Source organism: Alnus glutinosa, chromosome 4 (genome assembly GCF_958979055.1).
Source record: "Alnus glutinosa chromosome 4, dhAlnGlut1.1, whole genome shotgun sequence".
NCBI lineage: Eukaryota > Viridiplantae > Streptophyta > Magnoliopsida > Fagales > Betulaceae > Alnus > Alnus glutinosa.
Window position 1 is genome coordinate 32,848,865 of NC_084889.1, and position 25,331 is coordinate 32,874,195.

General features: G+C 37.8%; 3 protein-coding genes and 1 pseudogene across 3 annotated transcripts; 1 reads left to right on the forward strand and 3 right to left on the reverse strand.

Moving 5' to 3' along the window:
* Positions 1-456: 456 nt before the first annotated feature.
* LOC133865641 (pentatricopeptide repeat-containing protein At4g30700) lies at positions 457-4,091 on the forward strand. The gene is made up of 2 exons (XM_062302058.1): positions 457-2,862; positions 3,846-4,091. The coding sequence occupies exon 1, from the start codon at positions 467-469 to the stop codon at positions 2,834-2,836; it is 2,370 nt and encodes a 789-aa protein (XP_062158042.1). The 5' UTR covers positions 457-466; the 3' UTR covers positions 2,837-2,862; positions 3,846-4,091.
* A 273-nt stretch (positions 4,092-4,364) lies between these two features.
* On the reverse strand, positions 4,365-10,356 carry LOC133865640 (cellulose synthase A catalytic subunit 7 [UDP-forming]). The gene is made up of 13 exons (XM_062302057.1): positions 10,196-10,356; positions 9,834-10,029; positions 9,485-9,684; positions 9,240-9,342; positions 8,640-8,757; positions 8,119-8,385; positions 7,414-7,759; positions 6,876-7,139; positions 6,554-6,766; positions 6,246-6,456; positions 5,905-6,101; positions 5,434-5,787; positions 4,365-5,153 (listed from the first exon to the last, which is right to left on the reverse strand). Exons 1-13 carry the CDS (start codon positions 10,268-10,270, stop codon positions 4,572-4,574), a joined length of 3,126 nt encoding a protein of 1,041 aa, XP_062158041.1. The 5' UTR covers positions 10,271-10,356; the 3' UTR covers positions 4,365-4,571.
* Positions 10,357-15,512: 5,156 nt separating this feature from the next.
* Positions 15,513-20,501, reverse strand: LOC133866339 (translation initiation factor IF3-4, chloroplastic-like; annotated as a pseudogene).
* On the reverse strand, positions 20,335-23,399 carry LOC133865646 (putative pentatricopeptide repeat-containing protein At5g40405). The gene is made up of 3 exons (XM_062302066.1): positions 23,067-23,399; positions 22,839-22,949; positions 20,335-22,433 (listed from the first exon to the last, which is right to left on the reverse strand). Exon 3 carries the CDS (start codon positions 22,345-22,347, stop codon positions 20,500-20,502), a length of 1,848 nt encoding a protein of 615 aa, XP_062158050.1. The 5' UTR covers positions 22,348-22,433; positions 22,839-22,949; positions 23,067-23,399; the 3' UTR covers positions 20,335-20,499.
* Positions 23,400-25,331: the final 1,932 nt, after the last annotated feature.

The window sequence follows — 25,331 nt, forward strand, 5'->3', positions numbered from 1 at the left end:
TTTAAAAGTGCGCTTGGGATTGCGATTTCGAAAATAAAATGTGTAATTTTAAACCAAATCGTAAAAAATGATTTGTTTGGGAATTGCTTTTTTAAAAAATTGCGATTTGAAAATACGGAAAACTGTTTTTTTAAATCACAGACATTGTGAAACTTTTTTGAAAACGCAAAATTTTAAAAGCTAACTTGCAATTTTGTCAAACACTTAACTACGTTTTTAAATCTTCAGATAAAAAAAAAAAAAAAAAAAAAAAAAAAAAACTACGTTTCTAAAAATTACTTTTTCAAATTACATATTTTTTAATCACATTTTCTGAAATTGCAAATCCAAACCAACCTAAGTGAAAGGAAAAAGACATTTCGAAAAAAAAAAAGAAAAAAAAAAGCCAGAGTTTCCCGCTCTAATCCGTTTGAGATACTCGATATACGAAAACTATCAAACACATTCCGAAGCCCACAGACAGATAATGATTAGCAGAAACATAGCGACGGCCAGTTGTGCACCACGCGGCCGCAACTTCTTCCTGGACCTCCTCAACAAGGCCGCTAGTCTCACCCACCTCTCGCAAACCCACGCCCAGATCATCCTCCACGGCCTCCACCACGACCTCCCCACCCTCACCAAGCTCACCCACAAGCTCTCCGACTTCAAGGCCATCCACGACGCCCGCCGCCTCTTTCTCTCCACCCCCGAGCCCGACCTTTTCCTCTTCAACGTCCTCATCAAGGGCTTCGTAACCAACGACTCGCCTCCGTCTGCCATTTTGCTCTATACCCATTTGAGAACAAGGACTAGTCTTAAGCCTGATCAGTATACTTACGCCTTCGCCGTATCGGCTGCCTCGGATTTAAAGTTCGAGAGATTGGGGATTTTGTTGCACGCAAATGCGATTGTTGATGGGTTGGGATTCAATCTGTTTGTTGGGTCCGCAGTGGTTGACATGTATTTTAAGTTTCCACGGGTTGAGATGGCGAGGAAGGTGTTCGATTTAATGCCCGAGAGGGATACGGTTCTGTGGAATACGATGGTATCTGGGTTGGTGAGAAATTGTTATTTCGGAGATTCGATAGGAGTTTTCCGGGATATGGTTAAGGGAGCTGTGGAATTGGATTCGACGACATTGGCGACTGTGCTTCCAGCAGCAGCGGAGTTGCAGGAGTTGGAAGTGGGGATGGGGATTCAGTGCTTGGCTTTGAAAGTTGGGTTTGAACGTGATGTGTTTGTGATTACGGGTTTGGTTTCATTGTATTCAAAATGTGGGGATATTGATAAGGCGAGGTGGTTGTTTGGGCAGATTGGTCAGCCGGATTTGATATCTTATAATGCAATTATTTCTGGGTACACTTGCAATGGCGAGACTGAATCTTCCGTGATGCTATTTGGGGAACTGCTTGCTTCTGGGCAGAAAGTCAATTCGAGCACATTGGTGGGGTTGATTCCTGTATTTTCACCCTTCAGGCATCTGCAGCTCACTCACTGTATTCATGGTTTCTGTGTTAAATCTGGTGTTGTTTCACATGCTTCCGTTTCAACTGCATTAACTACTGTTTATAGTAGAGTAAACGAAATTGAATTAGCACGGCGGCTTTTTGATGAAACTCCAGAGAAAAGTTTGGCATCTTGGAATGCTATGATATCTGGTTATACCAAAAATGGTTTAACAGAGATAGCGATTTCTCTTTTCCGGGATATGATGCTCGAATTTCATCCAAATCCTGTTACAGTTACAAGTATTCTTTCGGCTTGTGCTCAGCTTGGAACTTTAAGTCTTGGAAAATGGGTCCATGGCTTGATTAAAAGCGAGAATCTCAAGTCTAACATATATGTCTCAACTGCTCTAATTGACATGTATGCAAAGTGTGGGAGCATTGTGGAGGCTCAGCGATTATTTGACTTGGTGAAGGATAAAAATGTGGTAACTTGGAACGCCATGATTTTTGGCTATGGCCTCCATGGACACGGGAATGAAGCACTAAAGCTCTTTAATGAGATGTTGCATTCTGGAGTTTCCCCAACCGGGGTTACTTTTCTTTCTATCCTGTATGCTTGTAGTCATGCTGGCTTGGTGAGGAAAGGAAATGACATATTCCATTCTATGGTCCATGATTATGGGGTTCGACCATTACCTGAGCATTATGCCTGCATGGTTGACATCCTTGGCCGAGCTGGACAATTAAATGAGGCCTTGAAATTTATAGAGAAAATGCCGGTTGAGCCAGGTCCTGCTATCTGGGGTACATTACTTGGTGCTTGCATGATTCACAAAGACACAAACCTAGCCCGTGTGGCTTCTGAAAGACTATTTGAATTGGAACCAGAAAATGTTGGATATCATGTCTTACTCTCTAATATTTACTCAGCTGACAGGAGTTTTCTAAAGGCTGCTTCGGTACGACAAGTAGTCAAGAAAAGAAAGTTGACAAAGACTCCTGGGTGCACTCTAATTGAGGTTGGTGAGACAGCCCATGTCTTTACATCTGGTGATCGATCCCATCCTCAAGCAACAGCAATCTACAAAATGCTAGAGAAGTTGACTGGAAAGATGAGGGAGGCTGGATATCAATTACAGACTGTCACTGCTTTGCATGATGTGGAGGAGGAAGAGAAGGAGCTAATGGTTAACGTTCATAGTGAGAAGTTGGCCATTGCTTTTGGCCTTATTGTTACTGAACCTGGAACTGAAATCAGAATCATTAAGAATCTCCGGGTTTGTTTAGATTGCCATAATGCAACTAAATTTATATCCAAGGTTACAGAGAGAATTATTGTGGTTAGAGATGCTAATAGATTTCATCATTTTAAAGATGGCATCTGTTCTTGTGGAGACTATTGGTGAAAAATTTGTTTTTTACAGTGGTCAAGGTATGTAAGGCGGAACAAGCATCTACCTTTCCAGTTTCATACTATAAAAGAAACTAGACCGCATCCTAAGATGCATCATCATGGCATCTCACACCCAGTTGTTCACTAGGATACTCAAACGATTCTAGAAAAAAATAGATGAATTTAATTATTACTTATGCTCTAATATGGAAAGTGACAACTGCATATAAGTAATACATTCGTGTAATTTCCTTACCTCAAAGCATGAGGAAGACCAATTTCACTCCAAGCCAACACTTCTCCTTAATTATACTTGGCAAGCTCTTTCAGCTTTATGTTTTTTATCCACTAATTTGGATTCATCTGGGTTTTAATATGAATCTTAAGCCACTGTTTTTTCTTTGTATAAATTTGAAGCTCCATCAGGATATTGCTATATTGATCAGGTTAATTGTTCTTGTCATGCTTTTTGCTCCATTATTTTCTTTGAAGAAATATTTTGATTTCGTTTCACAGAGACTTGGGAAATAATAGTTCTACAAGAAACAACTAACTATTTTCAAGCTTATTACATGTTTTGTGTACTTTATGTGTATATACCCGTGTTCATTTTAATTTTATTCTGCCAGACCCAAAATTGGAGAGTCGGTTTCTCTGCTAGTCTATCTGTATATTCTCTTTTTTCCGTGAATTATTTTTTTGAATAATTGAATACGCTAAAAAGTTGAGTGATAAATATTTAAAAAGAAAAAAAAAAAAAAAGAAAAAAAAAAAAAGAAAAGAAAAGATTATACTGTTTCTGATTATTATATCCTTATCTTAGTGAACAGATCAAACCCTGAATTCATTTATCTTTCTGGTATACAATTGGGTTGGAATATCATAAACAATGGTTAGAAGCTTGTGAGTTGATGGATTTTTTGTTGATTATTGTGTGTTTTTTTGTTGATTATTGTGTGTTAAAGGATTATTTTTTTTTTCATTCAAATTGAAATAGGTCAGATCCTCTTAATATCTTGCAGGAAATATAGGTGATGTTAGATGGTTCTACACATGTCAAACTGTTGTGCGATCTTTTCCTTAGATGTGCATGTGTTGTATTTTCGTAAGGAGACAGAAAGTGCTTGTTGCAGTTGCTCTTCTTCCTTTTTCCCCTTAGATGGTCCCCAAATAAAGCTTCGCATCTGAGGAAAATGATGGTGGAACAATTTTGTTCCTGGGGAAGCACTGAAAGTAAACCATATGAGGTACAATACATGTCACTTGAACTTTCACTCGAATAAGCATGATGGAATTTTAAACAATTTTAGAAGTTTGTGTTTGACAATGAAACAGAAATCTGTTGCCAATATAGACGTCACCGTCTATCTCGTTTTCTATTCTTCACAGTATTTGCCATCTTTTTTTCTTTTTCAGTTTTCTTTTAGCTTTGTTACTGCATTAGTTTTCATGTTTCTCAATTTGTGTTAGGTTTCATGAGCTAGACACCAGTAGTCCAAATTTACTAAATAAGAAAAATTCATAAGTTTCTGATGCATGAATTGTGAATAAATCGGCAATGTTTCAGTATCATAACCAACAGGGGCTTTACATCAGTTACAAAACTGGGTACAAACTGCATTTACACTACACAAAAAATTTCACTCTTTCTTTATTCATTTTTGTGCATTTCCCCTTTGTCAATTCATACACCATGCACATAAAAACAAGATTTTATATGTATCTTCCGATCCAGAGATGTGGAGATTTTAACAATTAATTCCACATTGCTTGGTGTCAGGTCCCTTGGTTTTCAACACAAATGGATCAATTCGGACCCAAAGCAAGGAGAAGATGGAAGCCAAAAGGATTGACCATATGACAACAATGGTTGGTGTCCGGTTCTGCCGCCCCATCAGACCTTTAAGGAATGGGTAGAGATGGACAATCACCCAGAATGCAAAGAAGAGCTTCCCAAATAGAGGTCCCCATGATTGGTATCCATTGTTTATGGCATCTGAGATCCCAGCGACAACCCCAACGAGGTTGATGATTAAGATTGTAGTTGGAGGAATTAGAAGGGTTGTCCATTTAAATGTGTATAATTCTCCAAAATCCTCATCATCTGTTGCCTTGGATGTGACAGTGAAGTTAGTGTCAATTCCAGCTAAAACCTTCAGGAGACCTTGCACAACAGCAAAGAGATGTGCTGACACACCACCAATGACCCAGAATTGCTCGTTTCTCCACCATTCCTCAATAGTAACTCCGCTCCATCTCAGCTCAAGAATGCCCGTAATAAAGATTGACATGAACAAGGCAATGAAGTAGAGACTCGCAAAAGTGCTTATCTGGATAATGAAGCAAATTGAGAAATAATTTTATCAGCAGACATAGCAAAAACACTTGAAACTCATTCTGGAGGTATAAACTTAGTTATTCCATTAATCTGATTTTCATAGGATTAAGGAATGGATTAATTTCTCTTATATATAAGGAGATGGTTATAATTCATGTAATGTTCTGTACTTTTAGATGCCATTAAGAAGTTCATAATCATCTTAGGTCCAAATATCTTCTAACTAATTATCATTCTATGATATGATAAAACAATGGCAGTTATAATGTTACCGGTGGCATGATGAATTTATCGGTGAGCAAGCAGATAGCAGGGAGGGTACAGTAGGCAAGGAGAGGTAAGGAGGTGAAGGGATAGACTGTTGTGTTGACGTAGGAAAATCTCTCGAGCCACTTGAGTTTCCCTTCCTTGTAGCCATACCAAATAGGACAGTGGTGACTGAAAAAGATCTCAATGGAACCAAGTGCCCACCGAAGCACCTGGTTTAGCCGATCTGACAGGTTGATGGGAGCTGTACCCTTGAATGCAGGTCTCTTTGGCATACAGTATATAGACCTCCAACCACGGCAATGCATCTTGAAACCCGAGAGGATATCCTCTGTGATTGATCCATAGATCCAACCAAGCTGCACATGTGAAAGTGACTCAATTCAGTTGTATACAACCACATCTACCATCTCTGCAAGCACTTGGAATTCATAGAAAAAATCTGGAGGCACATTGAATAGAATTGTTAAAATTACCTCTTGACCCCAATCTGTTTTGTCTTCATAGCCACAACTGATTACATGAATGGCTTCTTTGAGCAGGGCTGCCGGACTCGAGGAAGGAGGCACGCCACCCTGTTCCATTAAGGTCGAAGTCACAAAAATTGCCGACTGCCCAAATTTCTTTTCAAAATTCATCTGGGACATCAATAGCTCCTTGTCATCGTCCATTTCTACACAAATATGACTGCAAGTTAGTGAAGAAAAGATATATGCTAGGAGGGAGCAAATTCATATTCAGACGCATGTTAGTTTAATATATTTCTTCCAGAAAGCTTTGTTCAAGTATAATTAACAAGATAGAGATCTCCAAAAACCTTGTAGGCTTGCACCATCTCCATTTGCCCCGTCCTTAGCATACTTTTGCTTCTTGCGGCGTCCAAAACACGGGCAGCAGTCACAGCTTACCATCTTTGGGCGCTTAGGACCTTTGGGAGGGTTATAGCCATATAAAGCTTGCCTTCTGAAAACACATCCTGTGCCCACATATACAGGACCTTGAATTCCATCTAGACCTTTCATGTTGATCTGCACAAGCAAAGAGGTAAGGAACATTATGTCATCTCCTATTTGAACAATGCAGGAAAAAGGTCATTTTAACAGTGAGATTCTAGCAGTGACTTACATCAAAGAAGACTGTGTTTCTGTTGGCGTATCGATCATTTGTATCAATGCCGTCGAATCTTTGAGGGAATTGGACATAGCAGACCTTCTTCCCAGTTTGGGGGTCCATCAAGAAACACATGGCCTCCCGCGCGGCTTTGCTGTTGTTGATATAGTGATCACAGTCCAAGTTTAGAATGAAAGGGGCATTGGTGAGCACAGCAGAGACCCGAATCTGAAAATTTACAAAGCATCAAAAGAAGGATCACATAAATATGAAATTTCTAAAGGTGAGGGAGTTTTGATCAAATAGAAGGCAAGAGGGTGCTTGAAAATTATTTTACCAGAGCATTCATGGCACCAGCTTTCTTGTGATGTTGAAAACCAGGCCTTTTCTCACGGGATACATAGACAAGACGAGGAAGCTCATTTCCTTCAGCATCAACTCCTCCACTGTGACCGAGAAACACCTGAATCATACCAGGGTGATCCTTGGTATTGTTTCCTGGCCATGGCGTCCCATCTTGCATGATCCACCCCTCTGGAGGTACCTTTGTAGCTTTGGCCACAAGTGCATTTACCCTAACCTTGAATTCTTCATATTCTCTCTGCCAAACACCACAAAACCATAACTTAAGTATGTTTAACGAAATCGTGGAAAGTGTTGAATCCTTAGTATAGCTCAGAGCGTGTTTTGTTTTTGAAAATGCACGATTTGAATGGCAATCAAATTTTATCAAACGCTTAACTTCGTTTTAAAAAATCAAATTTTCATTAACTACATTTTAAAATTACTATTTTTTCAAATCTAACGTTTTGAATCTGTTAAACCAAACCAACACTGGACACTTGAGAATGGAATGGCTGTTGTGTAGTACAGACCTTCATAGCTCTACGCTCCTTAACAAAAGTAGGCTGGACCTTGTCCTTGAGATAATCAATCTTCTCCGCAAAGTACATCTCAGGGGCTCGAGGCTCTATAGTAAATTTCTTGCAGAAAGGAACCCATTTCCGTGCAAATTCTGCAGTTTCAGACAAGGCTTCAAAGGTGAGCATGGAAGCACCATCATCAGAAATGTAGCATGAGATCTTATCAACTGGGTAGTCCACGGCCAAGATTGAAAGAACTGTGTTTGCTGTAACAAGAGGGGGCTCCTTCATGGGATCCACAGTACTGACGAAGAGATCTACTGCAGACAGCTGATTTGGTTCACCCTCCCTCTCATACCTGCATCACATATGATTAAACCTTACAATAAAACATCAATTGGATCAACTTTCAATAAACCATCAGAGTCAGTTTGGCCCTCGTTTAGGATATCATTATCCTCAACAATTTTGTTGTCTAAATTCCAGTAATTTGAGTAATAAATGTGAAAGAATTCTTATGAGACTCACATGTCCAAACAAGTTTCGAATAGCCCACCTACTTGATGGGACAAGTAAGCCTTATAGAGGTTCTCTAAGTTTGCAGTTGTAGAGTGTGTTTGGCACGTTAAAAGTGTGATTTTAAATTAAATTGCACGTTTTTAAATGACAAACTGAAACGGACCCTTAAATGCTGTTCTTGCAGGCAAATTGGTATACCTGAGTGAAAGACGATCAAGGTAGGTCTCACGATCAATAGGGTACCATTTAGGGAACTGATCAAGGATCCAAGAAAGTGCAAACCAAATTTCACATATCACAGACGTTAACCAGAGCCCAAAGGCATCACGAACCGGATTCATAAGTCTATATCGGAGGAACAAGGCCAAAATAAAAAGCCGGGCTATAATCACCATCCGATAAGGATTTATTTTGCTTGAAGCAATCGGTACTTTTCTTGACAGTGGCTGCCTAGCTTCATCCATCCTGCATCAGTTCACATATTATAAAACGTTAGCATTTACCTAAACGATTTTGCAGATTAAAAGTGTTATTTTAAACTAAATCGCAAAAAATATATCGTTTGAGAGTGTTTATAAAAAAAATTTATTATTCAAAAATGTAGAAAAATTTGTGTTCTCAAATTTGCAAATAAAAAAGTCTTTTTTTTAAAACCACTTGAAATTGCAAATCCGAACGGATGCTTAGATATAGAAGTAGTTGGGAGATTTGGTACACACATGGCAATGTCAGGGTCAATGTCGTCCTGTTCAGGCCCCAGGTTGCCTTGCTGCATTTTCCAGTCATCCGTCCTATCTTTCCAACCATCCTCTTTCTTTTCATCCCACCTTGCACTCCCTGTATTTTGCAAGCAGCTACATGTTGTAAGGAAGTAGAAGTACCTTTTGAATAGAGGGAGTTGTATATATGCATGAATATCCAAAAATAAATCAGCAGATATTTCCAACCGATGCAAGTTTACAAAGGTTCGTTTGTTCCAGTGTAAAATGATTTCTGAAAAACATTTTTTCGTATTTTTGAGCGTATGAGATGCGACGGAAAATAATAGTCAACCGAAACATTTTTCGTTAATTTAAGTACCATAAAAGCTTCTCGAATTTTAAATTGTTTCTTTTTTTTAATTTGTAATAAAGTTTCGAGTTTGAGCTTCTCCTTCTTAAATCGCTGGACCGTTGCCATTTGTCGAAGGCTGCTGCTGGTCGTTTTTGGTACGAGGCAAACACCGAAAAAAAAAATTTTTAAAAAAATAATTTCATTAAAAATATTTTTCAGCAAAAACATTTTACATCGTAATAAACGAGAGAAAGAGTGATACGTACCAGATTCAGAAACTGGATATGGATGCACACGTTTATGCAACGAAGAAGATAGCATCTGCTGATCTCCATGAGCATGGGATGATATTGGAAATTCACCGCTCACCTGCATGCGTGCATGCAAATAGTTTTAGTTTCACGTACAGTACGTACGTAAGAAGGAAGTGTTGGATTGAAATCTAAGCAACATCATATTTAAGAACAATGAATATCATATATTGTCATATTTAAGCTTTAATTTCCCTCACCGGTCGGGATCTAGCACCGACTATAACTGGTGGGATATGGGCGTTTTCGTCGTCTTCAGGGCCTCTTCCATAGCTCATCTTACCATGAAGCATCGCTTCTGCAAGATGGTTATGCTTGTTCTGCTCATCCTCGACCTTGAACTCGTGCTCGATATCATCCACATCCTCTTCATCTTCATCTCCCTCCACCCTTGGGCTCCCTTCACAACATTTCCAACAAAAAAGAAGAAAGAAAGAAAATCAGTATGCTTCTTCGTTTGTACCGGCTAAAGATTAATAATAGGGAAAACTTCCCTTTTAACACTCTTAATCTTACCCTTCGACTTTAAAAAGTGTCAATTCATTATACCTTTGAGACGCTTGTATCTAGTCCTGCACTGAGGGCAAAGCTGGCTGCCTTCTCTCCTCTCATATTCATAGCAAGGCCGGCACACCGGAAAACCACACTCATTGCAGGCGACAAACAAATCTCCGTCCACCGTTAGCCCGACGTCATCGCCACATATCTCACAGACCTGGCCATCCAAGTTCTTCAAAGGCTTGTGCTGCACCAAGACAACAAAACCCAAGATTAATATATATATATCAATCTAAGTTCTAACACATACACAAACAAACTACGTACGTGCAACCAGGATATATCAATTTTCCCTTGGTTGCATGTGGTTTAATTCTTCTTTCCATGCATGCATATATGGTTAATTAATTTACCTCTTCATGGCCGTGAATGACGACGAGCTCGTTGCGGTTGTGAGATCCGGCGACTAGTCCGGCGCTGGCTTCCATGGCGGGCGGTGTACGTGTGTGAGAGTGAGGGAGAATGAGGTGAGGTGGTGAGAGGGGTGGGTTTCTTTTTTATGAATGAAGGTAGGGCATCATCACCTAATGTGTCCACATAAAGGGTGGTGTGTTGTTGGTTGCAGGGTCCCCATTGCCCTGAAGTTAAGCTTCGTCTATTTTTCAACTACCATCCACCCCCTAGCTTCCCTCAGTCTTTTTTCCAACGACCACCGAGGTGTCCATTTTCTTTAAATAAATTAATGGTTTTATTTATTTCCTTTCATATATATATATGCTTGTACGTACATATTGCATGTGCACCGGACTAATTCATATTTACATGTTTAGAATAAGCCTGATAAGATCAATAATATGACTAGACTAAATGCCACTATAATAAAGAGTACGTAATACTACTATTCCTACTCATTTCAAATCGGTGAACTTGACGTGTTTTAAAGTTACTTCTGCCGCCAGTATAAAATGAATGTGATAAATAAACTTAAAGAATGGTATTACTCGTATGATAATTGTAACAACATACCCACGAAAACGTTAGTCAAATTTGCGATATGATTTCAAAAAGATTAGTTGATTTATAATAGGAGCTCCGGTATCACAATAATTGTAATTGTTTGGAAGAGAACTTAAATATTTGACAAATTAACAGAAGTCAAAAGGAGGATTAGGGTAGTCCAAAATTAGAATTTATGTTATAATGTAAAATTTAGTACAACTTAAAAAAATACAAAAAAACAAAAACAAAAAACTCTTTTTCCCTTTTTTTTTCCCCTTTTTTTTTTTTTTTGAATATCAAAATATCTTATAATCTTATAATCTTTTCACAAATATCAAAATGAGCTATCTACCGCAAGCTGATCGATTAATTAGTTTAAAAATATCTTATAATCTTTTCACAGCTAGTTTTAAAATATCGAATGTATATATATATCTTATAATCGGAAGCTGAATGCTGAAGAAATTCCCAAGTATTGAAACAAGAACAAATCTCTCATTGTTTGCATTAAATATTCTTGAACATGACAATTCAAAGGATAACGGGAATTTCTCCCTTTCACATCAAACGAAAACAATCGGTTATCCCAACTGGAGTCACTCAAAAGCAATCATTCCTAATTAGAATGGGGTCAAATATGTTGAGCTAGGTCACATCGCACCCCTATAATTTATTATTATTATTATTTGCCAAAAAAATACGACTGAAGAATACATCATATGCTACAAATTTTGAGGCAAATTTCTCTCTAAATTGAGTTAGAAGAAATTTATTGAACTTTGGTCTATTAAACTGGCATATATATTTAGAGCAAGTAAAAGTCAGATCCTTTTAAGGGTCTTATTCCGATGCCTAAATTAGCTTATGAATAAAAAATATGCTCAATGTATAAAATAATCCGTCTGTCTTTTATACCTGGGGGTTGGGATATGAGCATATTTATAGGCAAAGAAATGGAGTTCAACTTGAATTAGAATTCCTGCTCTTACTTGATCTAGGAGTGCTTATCAGAGTCTGATTTGTACTCAGATTCCTTACCAAACTTGGAGTGTGATTCTTTCCTAATTCGTTTTGTAGTATGACTCTAATCCCAGGTTCTGGGAAATTAGAGTTGGACCAAGAGTCCTATCACAATTCAACTTGAAATAAGACTGTTGATCGGATTCTTCGACACGGATTGTGACTTTTAATCCAAATTTCTTGTGGTGTGGCTGATACTTGAGTTCCCGAGACATGCTTGTCCCAGGTCTTGGCTGGCTGAGTTGACTCCCAATCTCGGGATGTCTACGTTCCCGGGACTCAATCCGAATGTACCTTGTGTCACATATTCTTGGGAATAGCTAAATTCTTGATGTCTATATCTTAGGATAGGACTATCCGAAAATCTTGTTGTCTCGACTTTACGTCCACCTATTCTCTTTAGGCCGGTACTGACCCGAAAGCCCATAATTTTTTAGGTGGACCAGTCTAAATGAAATTATTCCCTGCCAACAATATGCACTACTAAAAATTGAATTAGAAGAAATTGATTTTAGAGGAAAACTTCATCCTAATTAAATTTTGGAGGTGATTGATTATTTTTTTTTATTGTTTAGATATTACATTTTCTTTTTTCATTTGTGCAATTTTTATTTTTATTTTTAGTGGACGACGCTATAGAACGGTTGACGACAGAAGGATCATGGGCTTTTGAATTCCTGGCTAGCTCGGTCGTTTCTTACCTAAACCGTGACACCTTAATTTGTCAACAAACTTTTATTTGTTTTAGGACAAAACAAATTAGTTACAACATTTGGAAAGTGAAACATTTTCTGACCCATCTACAGATCCTTCGATCAGTGCTATTAAACAGGTTTAATGGCCTCAACAACATGTACTTTTGAGGGTTATTTGCTACTTGTTGGGTCTGTCTTCTTCAACCACGTCCTATCTATGTCTGTGAATGACAATTAGAACCCTTCCTCTCGGAAGTTCCCCTTCATCCAAATCTCATTCCAGTTTGGCATTTTCGTAAAGTCGTTGTAATACTGCTAATTGGATCTGAATTTGAGAGAATTCAGACAAGTAATTGTGAGAGAAAACTTATCGAACTCACCCGACCAAATAAAAATTTGACTGTCCAACCATTTTTATGGTTAGATGGGTCCCATAAGTGACCGATCTCTCTCACAATCACTTACTCGAATTCTCTCAAATTCGGACAGATAATTTGATAAGATCCTAATCCGTGCTAATTAGCCTGCACATAACCTTGCTAGATTGGCCATTTCTATTGACCAAAGTGAAAGCATTCTCATTTCTTTTCTACCACCATCAGTGTGGTTCCGATTAGTGACATGAACTCCTAGATAACTTTGCCCTTTCATTTTTGAAGAACTTCACTTATAACCCTTGATCTTTCATCATTTTTACAATTAAGTACTCAAACTTTAAAAAGTGTTAGTTTAGGATATCTATCTTTCAATTTTTTTTTAAATTTCAACCATCCGTTAAAATTTTCTGTTAAATCCTATCAAAATTCCCAAAATACCATTTTTTAAGGAAAAAAAATTGCAAGAATTTAGGTGTAGGTCAAAATTTAACGGAATTTTCAAAAACACCCATACGTGAATCTTTAAAAAAATTTATAATTTTAAAAAAAATTTTAAAAAAAAAAAGGTATTTTGGAAATTTTGATATGATTTAACAGAAAATTTAAACGGATAGTTGAAATTGAAAAAAATTGAAAGATGGATACTCTAAATTAACACTTTTTAAAGTTTGAGTACTTAATTGCAAAAGTGATGAAAGATCATAAGTTATAAGTGAAGTTTTTCCTTTCAATTTTTTTTTTTTTTGATTAAAAAAAAAAAAAAAAAAAAAAAAAAAAAAAAAAAAGGGACTCAAATGCCTAGTTGACACCCTACCAAATATCTGGCAACCTGAAGCAAATACTTGAAAAATAGTATTGCAACGATTGCTTTCAAAACGTCAGCTGGCAGTGTATTTTTCACATGAAAAGAAAAAGAAACAGGCATGCTTGTAATGGAAGAACTTAGAAACGAAGCCAAGCCAAATCGTTAGGTAGGTGAGTTGAAGTCTCTCTATCTGGAAAGAGTAGCCTCTCCTACTTGTACATATATACGTGGCTTGATCAATTTCTATATATGAGGGACATGCACATTGCACATGCAAAAGGGTAATTGGTAGATCGAATAGAGTTGTCCTTGCATTTTCAATACAAAAATATGCCTAGCATCCTTGAGTAAAAGGTAAGGAAGCTTATTCAGTCCAACCAAATGAGGATATTTTCTATATATAGTCACTATAGAAAATTGTGGAAGTTATTTCTCCGATTGGGTTGGGATTCCATACGATCTTTTAGCTAGATTGTAGGGATTGTAGACGGGCAATCCGATTGGCCCGCCTCCCCTAGAACAAGTTCGAGTGGCCCGATCGTATCGTCATTTGAACTTAGTCAAATCGACCGGTAGCACCCTCGTTCAAACGAGAGTGTGATTGCGATAGTCCGGTCAATGCAACTTGAGCAAATTTTCATCCGGTGTTTGACAATGAAATTATAAAAGGAAAGGATTCTCCAACAAACAAGAATCTCAGCTCAATTTCCACTCATCCGGTGTTTAAGAATGATTTGTTTCATTTTTATATTAGAGTTAATGATTATTCTTTTATCAAATGCTTCCACTACATCACAGAAGATTGTAAGAGACTCTTAATGAGGTTCACATGCCCGAACATCTACTCTAGCAGGTAGGCTCCCTGCTCAAGTAGGAATTTATCGGGACCTCTCACAATCGCCTGCCCGATTATGGGGATCTCGATTCTCTGTATTCACCCAAACGAATGATTATCCATTAACACCAACACAATCTAGTGTTCTACCATTTATTGATCCACGCCACTCTGGTAATAAGCCAAGATGGAGCCAAACTGTAAAAACATAAATTACAGCAGCCCATTGACATGAAAGACCTCTAGCCTTCAAAGAAGCTCCAACAGGATTAACCAAAGAAATACTTCAAAGAATACAAGAGGAAAACACGATAGATAAAAAAAAAAAAAAAAAAAAAAAAAAAAAAAAAAAAAAAAAAAAAAAAAGAAAAAAAAAAAAAAAAAAAAAAAAAAAAAAAAAAAAAAAAAAAAAAAAAAAAAAAAAAAAAAAAAAAAAAAAAAGAAGAAGCAATCTCCTTCCCCTGCAGACGTATTCTCCTTGCAGAAGTATTATTCATGAACAATGGCAACTATCAAAATATAGCCACAGCTGCAGAAGTGCAAATTGCTTTTATACTGAAATTGATACCACAAAAAATGTAGGCTGTTTTTAGGCGACATTAAATGAACTGCATATATATATTTCACATCTGGTATCCCTCTGCCTTGAAGTTCGTGGTTGATCTATGGTTAGACCATTGAGTCATTTTTTACCGATCATAATTTAAGGCTCGCTATTTTTGACATAACCTACAAATCTAACTCGAAATTAACGAATTATAAAAAATAAAAAATAAAAAATAAAAACTGACCCGTTTAATTAAATAAATCAAGTTAAAATAGACTTATATAGTTTTATATACATGCTTCAACATGACCTAAACATGATACACAATATTTAAGACTAGCAATTTTTGCCACAAACCACAAACCTAATACGAACTAAACACAAAATTAGCGAGTTAGAATTAAAGAGTCAACCTGTTTAATTACCGTTTAATTAAATGGGTCGGGTTATACTAGACCGAAAATGTAGCTTCTATGATTAAAAACCATAATGTTGCTACAATTAATAATGCTATACACGATTTCTTGGATCCCCAATCTAGCTGAAGAATAAAAATGAAGATCGCATAGTAACTGTTCTATCTCTAAAACCCCACAAGAAACTTTCAAACGCACTCAGACACTAGCCGAGACTTCATCTACTGCTGACTTATCTCTTTTCTTTGGTGCTTCTTGAGCTTTTTGTTGAATAGCCTTATTTGGAACCAAAACTATGAACATGTTCCTGTCACGTAAGTTTTTCGCCTCCTCTGTTGCAAGCTGCATATCAACCAAACAGGGGATACAGAAATTACAATAACCTCAAAAATATGTAACCAAAATTACAGTACAACGGCAAAAACAAAAAGAGATAAAGATAGTGGGTTAAAGATATCTGAACCTACTAGGAGAAAAAATTAACGCTACTCTTCACACTCATTTCATATCGGCTAATGTAACATATTTTAAGTGTATTCTCATGTCAGCAACTTAAAAAAAAAAAAAAAAAGTGTTTGTCACTTAAAACACGTCACCATTAACCGGTGAGTTTGAGAAGTAGCATTACTCGGGAGAGAATCATGAGAGAGAAGTAAACCAAAAACGTCCAAACAAAAGAAGACAGCTCAAGGTCACAGATAAAAAATTCTTAAAACCACATTCCTTTAAGCCACATTTACTCAACTATGTTTTTAATTGGTCCAAAATGCGAAAAACGCCTATACCCCAGGGACAGTCCTGCTGCAACCAATAGATTCCCCCAACCCTAGTGAAAGTAATAATCAAAACACGGTCTCTAGTACAATCCCTTGGGTTGCTGAAATTAAAATTTGACAATGAGAAGGTTCCAGTTAGGAAGGAGTTAAAGGGAGGGTTTTGAAGAAGACTGGACCCAGCCAATCAAACCAACCCAACCCTAGTTATCCATCACTTCACCATTGAATGTTCTTCTGAAAATGAACAAGCCCATTTCATTTGGCACAGCATTCGAAAATGTGTGCATCATAGTTTGCCTATAAACACTTATTACTGAGTTTACTTTCAGCTAAAACTTGTTTAATACATGGTGGGCAAGCATTTATTTGAAAAAAAATCACATTTTAGGATTTTATCTTCCAATGTTTTGCGAAAAACACACCACATCAGCCTTTTGCAATGGTTCCATTCCAACATGGGTATCCTTCAATTTTATTTTTATTTTTATTTTTTTTTTGGGGGGGGGGGGTGTTGAACTAAATGGAACTATTTGACTTCCTAGATATCTAAACATCCCCAATATATGATGCAAGCTGATGCCAATCACCAAAGTCGGATTCTAATATTGTGACAGTGGGAGTTAAGGAAGAAACTCTGGATCAGGAGCAGAACCAAATTGCACAAAAAGGGCATTATTGCTTCAGTATGAAGCATGAAAAAAACAAAATAAGGCACTCATAAAATTACACTATAGACAAGAAACCATCGCTGAATAATGATCACCCAGTGCTCCGTATGTGCAATAGGGTTGCACCAACATTAGGTAAGTAATAATTGACTGCATCGATCCTATAACTAAGGTCAAATCATAATGAAATCTCAAGGTTACATACTATTTCAGATAAATGTACTGGATTTTCTATCTGAACTCCACCAGGCTATCTACCAAAAAGAATAAAAGAAAAGAACTCTAATTTTTTTTTTTTTTGATAAGTAGAAAAGAACTCTAATTGATGAGAACTTAATGGTTATAAGCAATTTGATCTATTTAGAATTTCACAGCCAAAAGGCAATGTAGTTGAAAGCAACTTTAAATTGGTTCCCACTAGAAGTAGACAGCCGAGATGGGTAGACATGGTCTTGCCTATTTCAGGAATTTCAGACATTAAAGATTTCCAAACTAAACATAATAGTCAACTGTTTGACTAGAATATATGCCCACTTCAAAAAAAAAGAAAAGAAAAGACAGAATATAAACCTATATTATGAGTACCTCCCCAACATCATTCTGGAATCGTCTAATAAGCTCAATGGCCATATGGCCCCATATTCCTGAACTCGTTTTCACGACCTTTCAGGTTCACTATAATTTTAACCTGCATGATTTGATATCTCAAGCTGTTCATATCATCAAGACAATCTTAATATATATAGCCACACACTAACATCATAAGAAAATTCCAGCAACCTTGTCCCCGTCGTTCAAAAACTTCCTTGCAGCTTTCAAACGCACAGAATAGTCATGTTGATCGATGTTGTAACTGCAAAGAAATTCATTTAACAAATTAGGAGTTTCAGTCCTAGTATGTTAAGTAAGAATCAATGAGTCTCCCCATCTCAATCTCTCTAATTAGATGAGACTGAGACTGCATGAAGGGAAGCTTTATTGGAGGAAGGAAGAAAATGTCAGGCTAGTAGCTAAAGGCTTTACTCAAACATGTGGGATAGATTACAAGGAGGCGCTATGTGAATTGGAGCATGTCATCATGTGAGTGACATTTATACCTTTAAGGTATCTCACTCTACCTAAAATACAAAACAAAGATAGGGCTCAGCATCCACCCACCTTAGATGAACCTTTCCTTCATAGTAATAAACCTTTTCACATGACATAATTCCAGCCAAGACTTTTTGGTGTTCTGATTAAAATTAGATAACTAGACAATCATGGCGAAAAATGTGCTTCTAGAATTTTCATGAAATAGAACCGCATATATAAAACCATTATAATATTGAATACTACTGATCTTATAAAAGATATTCAATATTATTGATAAATACAGACCTTAGTGAGCAACCACTTAAAAAAGAAATTAAAGAATACTGAAAGAATCATAAATGAAACTGACAACACATACCCCATTTTGAGCTCCTTCAAGTCCATACGATTGGCTAGCATTTAAGAGGACACTTAGGTCATAACTTTTCTGAAATCTGAGAAACATAAATCAGAGAATATTTTTTTCCTTGCAATTCCAAACAACAAATGGAAAATTCTTCCCGCCATAGGAACGGGGCAGAGAAATCATAGCCCACAGAGCATACATGCCCTTGGAATATTTATATTTCATGTGAACAGAGAAGAGAATCTTCCAATTATCTACACTAATGGAGGCTATCTTGGTTTTTTAGTTAACCATAAATCACCCATCATGTAGATATAAGGCTTCCTATTTTCATTTACTGCTTAACAATTGATATATTAGTCAATGTCTTTTTTTGTTTTTTGATAAGTTGGTCAATGTCCTTCTGAACTATAGATGAACCATAAACACACATGAATTACATCCACTTATTTTCATTTCGTAAGGTTGACACAAAAATAAAAAATAAAAGATAAAATATAATGCTTCTTCCAAAAATATATAGCAAAAGACGTCGTACTTGTAATCCATTATTTTGAGAACCGGAGTTTCTGCATTAAGGGATAATATAACCTGCAAAAGATGAAAGTAGAAATAAGTTCCTGCAGAAATGAATAGCAATATCCATATGACATATGTCACTCCAGGAGCTCAAAAAGAAAACCTCCATTCTCCTACAGAGAAAGCAACACATTGAACATAACTTGAAACCGTATTCCTTGACTGTTGTGTATTACATTCAGTAAATTAGCTGACCTGCACTATGGGTTTCTGGAGAGAAAGAAAAGAGAGATAAAAACACAAGAAAGAAAGAAAAATACTAGGGTGGCTCACGGCCACGGGCCACCCCTTGTTTGGTATCATTGGGCATTATATGTAAAGTTGAAGAAGCTGACCGCTATGTGTGATAATTAATGGGAAGGGCTTGAGATGAAGACATTGAGTATTATTCGTTCAATTCTTGCCCCAGAGATGAAGCATAGTGGTGTGGAATGAAATTTCTCCCTAAGACTTCTGGAAAAAATTAGAGAAGATATATACAAAAGCTCACTCTTGAAAACTGGCGTTCAAGAAGAAGGTGTTCAAGAGTTTATATACACATTATTAAGATTGCACTTAAGCTATGTGGGACACTTAGGATCGTAACACTTGGTCGTCGAGTAAGGATGCTTTTAATCGATTGTATCTTCATTTGATATTCTTCAATCTTGTGACTACATTGTTAGTTGAAAAGAAGACACTTGAACCAAAAGAGGTAAGAACAATTCTGTTGGAAACAGAGAAGTTCGAGAAACCAATGAATAATTCCCAAACAAGGTCATTTGTGGTGATGTCCAAAAAGTCATGGAAGAATTTTCATAGGGAGCAGTCAAGATCAAAGTCTCGACAAGAAAGGATGAGACATTATCAGTCCCGGTGCAGAAAGTTAAGATTTATTTAGAAGAGTTAAGAAAAATCACGAAAGCTAAAATTCCGTGGACACAATGATCACTGCAGTAGATGGTGAGATGAAGGTGGTGGTAATGTTCTCATGGCTACAAAATGTTGGAGTTATGAAAGTTAGTCAAGGTGTTTTAGGGGGGGTAATAAAGAAGTTTTTAGAAATCTGTACAAGTTGATTGGTGGCAAGATTAAAAGTCGTTCAAATGGTGGAGTAGAAGATAAAAAGAGTGTTTGGTTGAAACATCACAAAAGAAAGATGGTGATGGATGGAAAGGAGAAAGAATTGCAAATAATGTAACTGATAGGATTGCATAGCCAAGTTTGACTGAGAACAACAATCATTATTTGAAGTCAATTGAACGCATCTCTTGTGGAGGAGCTGAAACGGGGTACCTCAATAACTACCAGTGAAGACATCTCTTGTAGAGGTTTCTTTGTTGCCTTTAGAATTCCAATCGATAAGTCAAAAAATAAGGAAATGGAATTCCTACATATATAAGAGTGGTAATCTCACATCAGTAAGAATAGAAGTAAAGAATTTATCAATCTTTAAAGGTGAGTACATTATCGATCTCTTTTGATTTATGAAGTTGGGCAAAACAAAAATCACAAACGACATGACAGTCACAGAATAAATAAAATACCTTTGAACAAATGAACAGGAAGGTGAGTGAGGTATTTCACCAATAACCCTTACAAGAACAGTCACCGTCTTTAAAATGGTGAAACCTATTCCTGTCTCTCACAATAATCTCTCTGTCAAAAGTTTTAGATATCATTTTTGTTACTTCATGACAATCCCAACAAACCCTAAGGTTCTTGACAATCCTAATGGGCACACCTTCCTTCAAAGTGATCAAACCATAAGCAATCGCTACCTTCTCACTATGTTTATACAAAGCATCCTCTTTCTCTTCCTCTTCTATATCAAACAGCACAGGGTTGGTGTTAGCCACATAACCTGATAGTTTCAGCCGCTTCGAGATCTCTGCCAACATCATCTCAATTTCGTCATGCCTAGGGTGGGTCTTATCCCCAACAATGAACTCATGAACTTCACCATCAACCTCTATAACACTACAACCAGGGAGCTTTCTCACACCTTTGGCTTTCATAATCTCTCGCACACTACTAACCCCTTCCCAGTTCTTGGAATCAGCATACATATTCGACAGGAGCACGTAAGCACCATGATTCTTGGCCTCCAGCTCCACTATCTTTCTTGAGGCAAGTTCACCCAGTTCCATATTTTTATGCATTCTACAAGCATTTAGCAAAGCTCCCCAAGCACCAGAATGAGGCTTCACAGGCATGTTATTTATGAAGTTTAAGGCTTCATGTAAGCGGCCAGCTCGACCATATAAATCCACCATGCATCCATAATGCTCGAGCTGAGGCTCAATACCATACACTTTGCTCATTGACTCAAAATGCTCACGACCTTCTTTAACCAGTCCAACCACACTACAACCTCTAAGAACAGAAACAAAAGTGACCTCATTGGGCTGAACCCCTTCTTGTTTCATGAGGGAAAAAAGTTTGAGGCACTTCTCACCAAATCCATTCATAGCTAGCCCACCCATGACACTAGTCCAAGTATACACATTTTTTTCCTTCATTCCCCAGAAAACTTCCATGGCCTTATTTACGTTTCCACATTTCGCATACATGTCAATCAGTGCAGTCCCCAGCGTCACTGTCACCCTTAGCTTGTTTCTCTCTATATATGTGTGTGCCCATCTCCCTTGATCCAATGCACCTAAGTGGGTACACGCGGATAAAACCGAAACCATAGACACCTCATTGACCCTCACACCCATCATTTGCATCAAATTGAATAAATCCAATGCCTCCCTTGACTTCCCACTCTGCGCATACCCTGCAATCATCGCATTCCACGCAATGGGATCCCTTTGAGGCATTACATCAAACAGCTCCCTTGCAAAACCAACATCACCGCATTTCGCACAAGCGCTCACCATAGCCGTCTGACACACTAAATCCGGCTCAGGAATTTCTCCGAACACCCGATGACATGAGCTCAAGCAACCCAATTCAGCGTACATGAAAATTAACCCACTTTGAACATGCGGGTCGTGGTGAAACCCATGTTTAATTAGCGCGCCATGTACAGACGGACCCGTCTCGCTCGCCACGAGCTGCGCGCACGTACGAACCAAGAAATTGAAGGTGTAGTTATCGGGTGAGACATTGTTAGTAGAGTGGAGAATTCTGTTGTAGAAGAGAAAACTCTTTTGAGGGTTTGAGCTTTTGCAGTGGGCTCTAATCATAGAGTTTAAGGCGAAGAGGGTAGGGTTCTCACATTGGTCCAGGACTTGATTGGAATAATCAAGATTGTCAGGGTTTTTGAGGGCTGCGGTGGCTACGAATTGGCCCAGGGGGTGAGGGTCGTTAAGAAGACCGTTTAGTAGCAGTTGGGTGTGGATTTGCTTCAGCTCTTTGAGCGTGGTGTCCGATTCTATCAGAGAAATGATGGGGTGCTTCGCAAAGCATCTTAAGGAGTTCATGACCAGCGAATCTGAGGTGATGAAGAGGGTTTGTTTGGGGCCCTTTTATCTGCATCAGACATGGTTGCACCCGCACGAAGTATTAGCTGCAGCAAATAGGAAGAAGATGTTAAGGCCAGTTTTGAAAGCAGTAAATAAAGATTAGTGGCGCCTCTCTATTTTTGCTTCTATTGATGGTGAGATTAGATTTTACAAATCTAATAATTAAGTATATAAAAATCTAAGATGTACATATAATTGTCACGTTATTTAAAATTAGAAAAGCTTCATTGAACTTTATTTTTGAGAAAATTTCAATCTTCATTCATAAAAGAAACTAGAGCATAAAGCTCTAAATAGCTAGAGCAGATTGCTCTAAAACTACACTATAGGCTTAGTTAAAGAAGTATCAAAGGACTTAAGAAAATCAGTCCCTATTTGCGATTTTAATTATAATTTATAACCAGATTTACTTGATCAGGGAGAGAGTGCTGGGTTTTAAAGAGTGTTACCTGATTATTCCCAAAATCATGAATCCAAGACATTCTTCGTGTTATTCATCTTAGGCTTAAAGGCTGCAAGTGGCCGTGGGCGTGGTTGGTTGGATCCCCTGGCCTTGCAGGCTGCAGTAAATTAAAAAATGAAAAGAACCATCAGATCTGAAATGAAAAATACTGAAACCAAAACCCGAAATACCCGAAAACCTAAGGTAACAACAAGCGTCAAGAGTGGAAGCCTACTTGGTACAAGAATGGGAGCCTTCAGGGAGACGGTGGTTCGTTGTCAGTCAGCGTGAGGTAGTTTGCCGGTCGTGTACGGTTGGCTGTGGGCTCGGCGTCGCACGGTGCTTTTGGGAGTCGGTGTACAGCGCAATCTGCCCTCTGACCAAAAGGAAGTGCACGGCGCACGGTGGTGCCGGTTGACAGCGGTTGCTGGTGGGTGGTAGTGGGCGGAGGCCGAAGGTGAGCAGGGGGAGGGAGCAGCGTGGGAGAGGAGGAGAGGAAAAAAATTTGGAGGAAATTGAAACATGGAAGTGAAATGAAAAGAATTCCGGTTCGTGACTTCAGTCTTCTCTGACATGCTGGTGCACCAAATACTTGTGACCCAATTGACGTGTTCAATTGTTTTTTATTTTTTTATTTTTTTAAAACATTAAGGAGCTGATGAGTCGATGACTATTGACTACTGTGATGCTTTTTTTCTTTCTTTTTTCAATAGAATAGCCACTCTAACATTTTTTCTTATCATATGAATAGTGAATAGATAATATTGCATGTTCACTGTTTATCGATCAACAAATAAAAGAATCAAACAAAATCAACCGAAACCCATATTCTAGAACAACCAAAATCATCACCGCAACAAACTGGTGTTTTCTCTCCCTCATCACCGTAAACAACCAAAACGCATTCTCGGAATCAACCAAAATCATCACCGCAACCAGCTAAGAACAATCGGCCATGAACAACCAGCCAAAATCATCATAAATAAACAATAATTAAAAGTAGAATCTCAAGAAATTACCTACTAAAAATTTCTTAGAAATCACTGGATAACAAGAAAGATAAATTCCTCCCAAGCTCTCTCTCTTTCTCTCGTCAATGCTCCGTATAGATCGGGTCTCATTTCGTTGCTAATTTCCGATAAAATGGAGGAGTCATTCTTCGATGTGGTGGAGTTTCTGAGGCGGCCTTCGATCGCCGAGACATTTGTCAACATATTGTTGTGCGCAGTACCAATATGGGTGGTGGTGATGATCGGGTGGTCGTGGTGGCCCCGGTGGACGGGCCTTCTCATAAATCAACAACCGATCTCCCTCATCTCACAATCTCTCTCTCGTTTTCCTCCCTCACTCAATCTCTCTCTCCGTGCTCTCGCTTCGTCTCTCTCTGTGTGTCTTTTGAACGAAAGAGAGGAAAGGAAAACAAGAAAGAAAGGGAAGGAAGAACCGAGTGAAGGGAAGAAGTCTATGGAGAAACCGAGCAAGAAGGGAAAAGGAGGAAAAGAAAAAAAAAAAATTGAGAAATAATATTTAAATGAAAATAGAGAATATAATAGAGAATCTGTTGGAGAGAATATAAATAAATAAAAAAAAAAAGAAAAAAAGAAAAAAAAAAGTAGTTAAAGCAGAAAGTTGTACTTTTTCAACAACTATTTTAGAGTTTATTGCTGGAGATGCTCTAACATATCAACTCAATAAAATAAAAATAAATTGAAAATTTAGTATATAGCATTTGTCATCCCCAAAACTTTTGATGTATGAAAGTATTTCAATAAGTAAATTTTTAGAATAAATGTAGTGTATCTTTGGATATTATTGCTAAAGGCTCAATCACAATTCACATGCATCTGTTAACCTATATAGGCCCCAATAACTTCATATAAAGCATAAAAACACACATTTAAAAGGGTTCAGTGACTATTATATGTCCTTATCGTCCCCTAAGTCCATAGTAGAGTTCAAACTGTTAAATGGTGCTATGTAGGGGTGAAAATAACCGCCCGCAATAACCGCCCGCTAACCGCTAACCGTCCATAACCGTTAACCGGATAACCGGATAACCGTTGAAACCGTCTAAAAACCGGTAACCGGTAACCGGTAACCGCCTTAAAAAGGCGGTTAGCGGTTTTAAGAAAGCCGGTTACCGGTTATAACCGATAACCGGCTTTCTATTATATATATATTTTTTTAAAAAAATTTTATATATAAAACGACGCCGTTTTGGTGTTAAACACCAAAACGGCGCCGTTTTCATTCACCATAACCCTACACTAGCAGTGCGCACGATTCAGCATTTCAGCGCCGTCTCTCCTTTCTCCCGACCCTGCGGCGACTCTCGTCTCGCGCCCGACGCGCCGTCTCACTGTCTCAGCCTCTCAGTGGTCTCATTCGGTCACTCCTCACTCGGTCTCCACTCTCCACTGACTCTCCGAGCCTCCGAGGTACTTATTATTGTTTTGATTTGTTTTGATTTGTTTGATTTGTTTTAGTTTCTGTCTTGGTT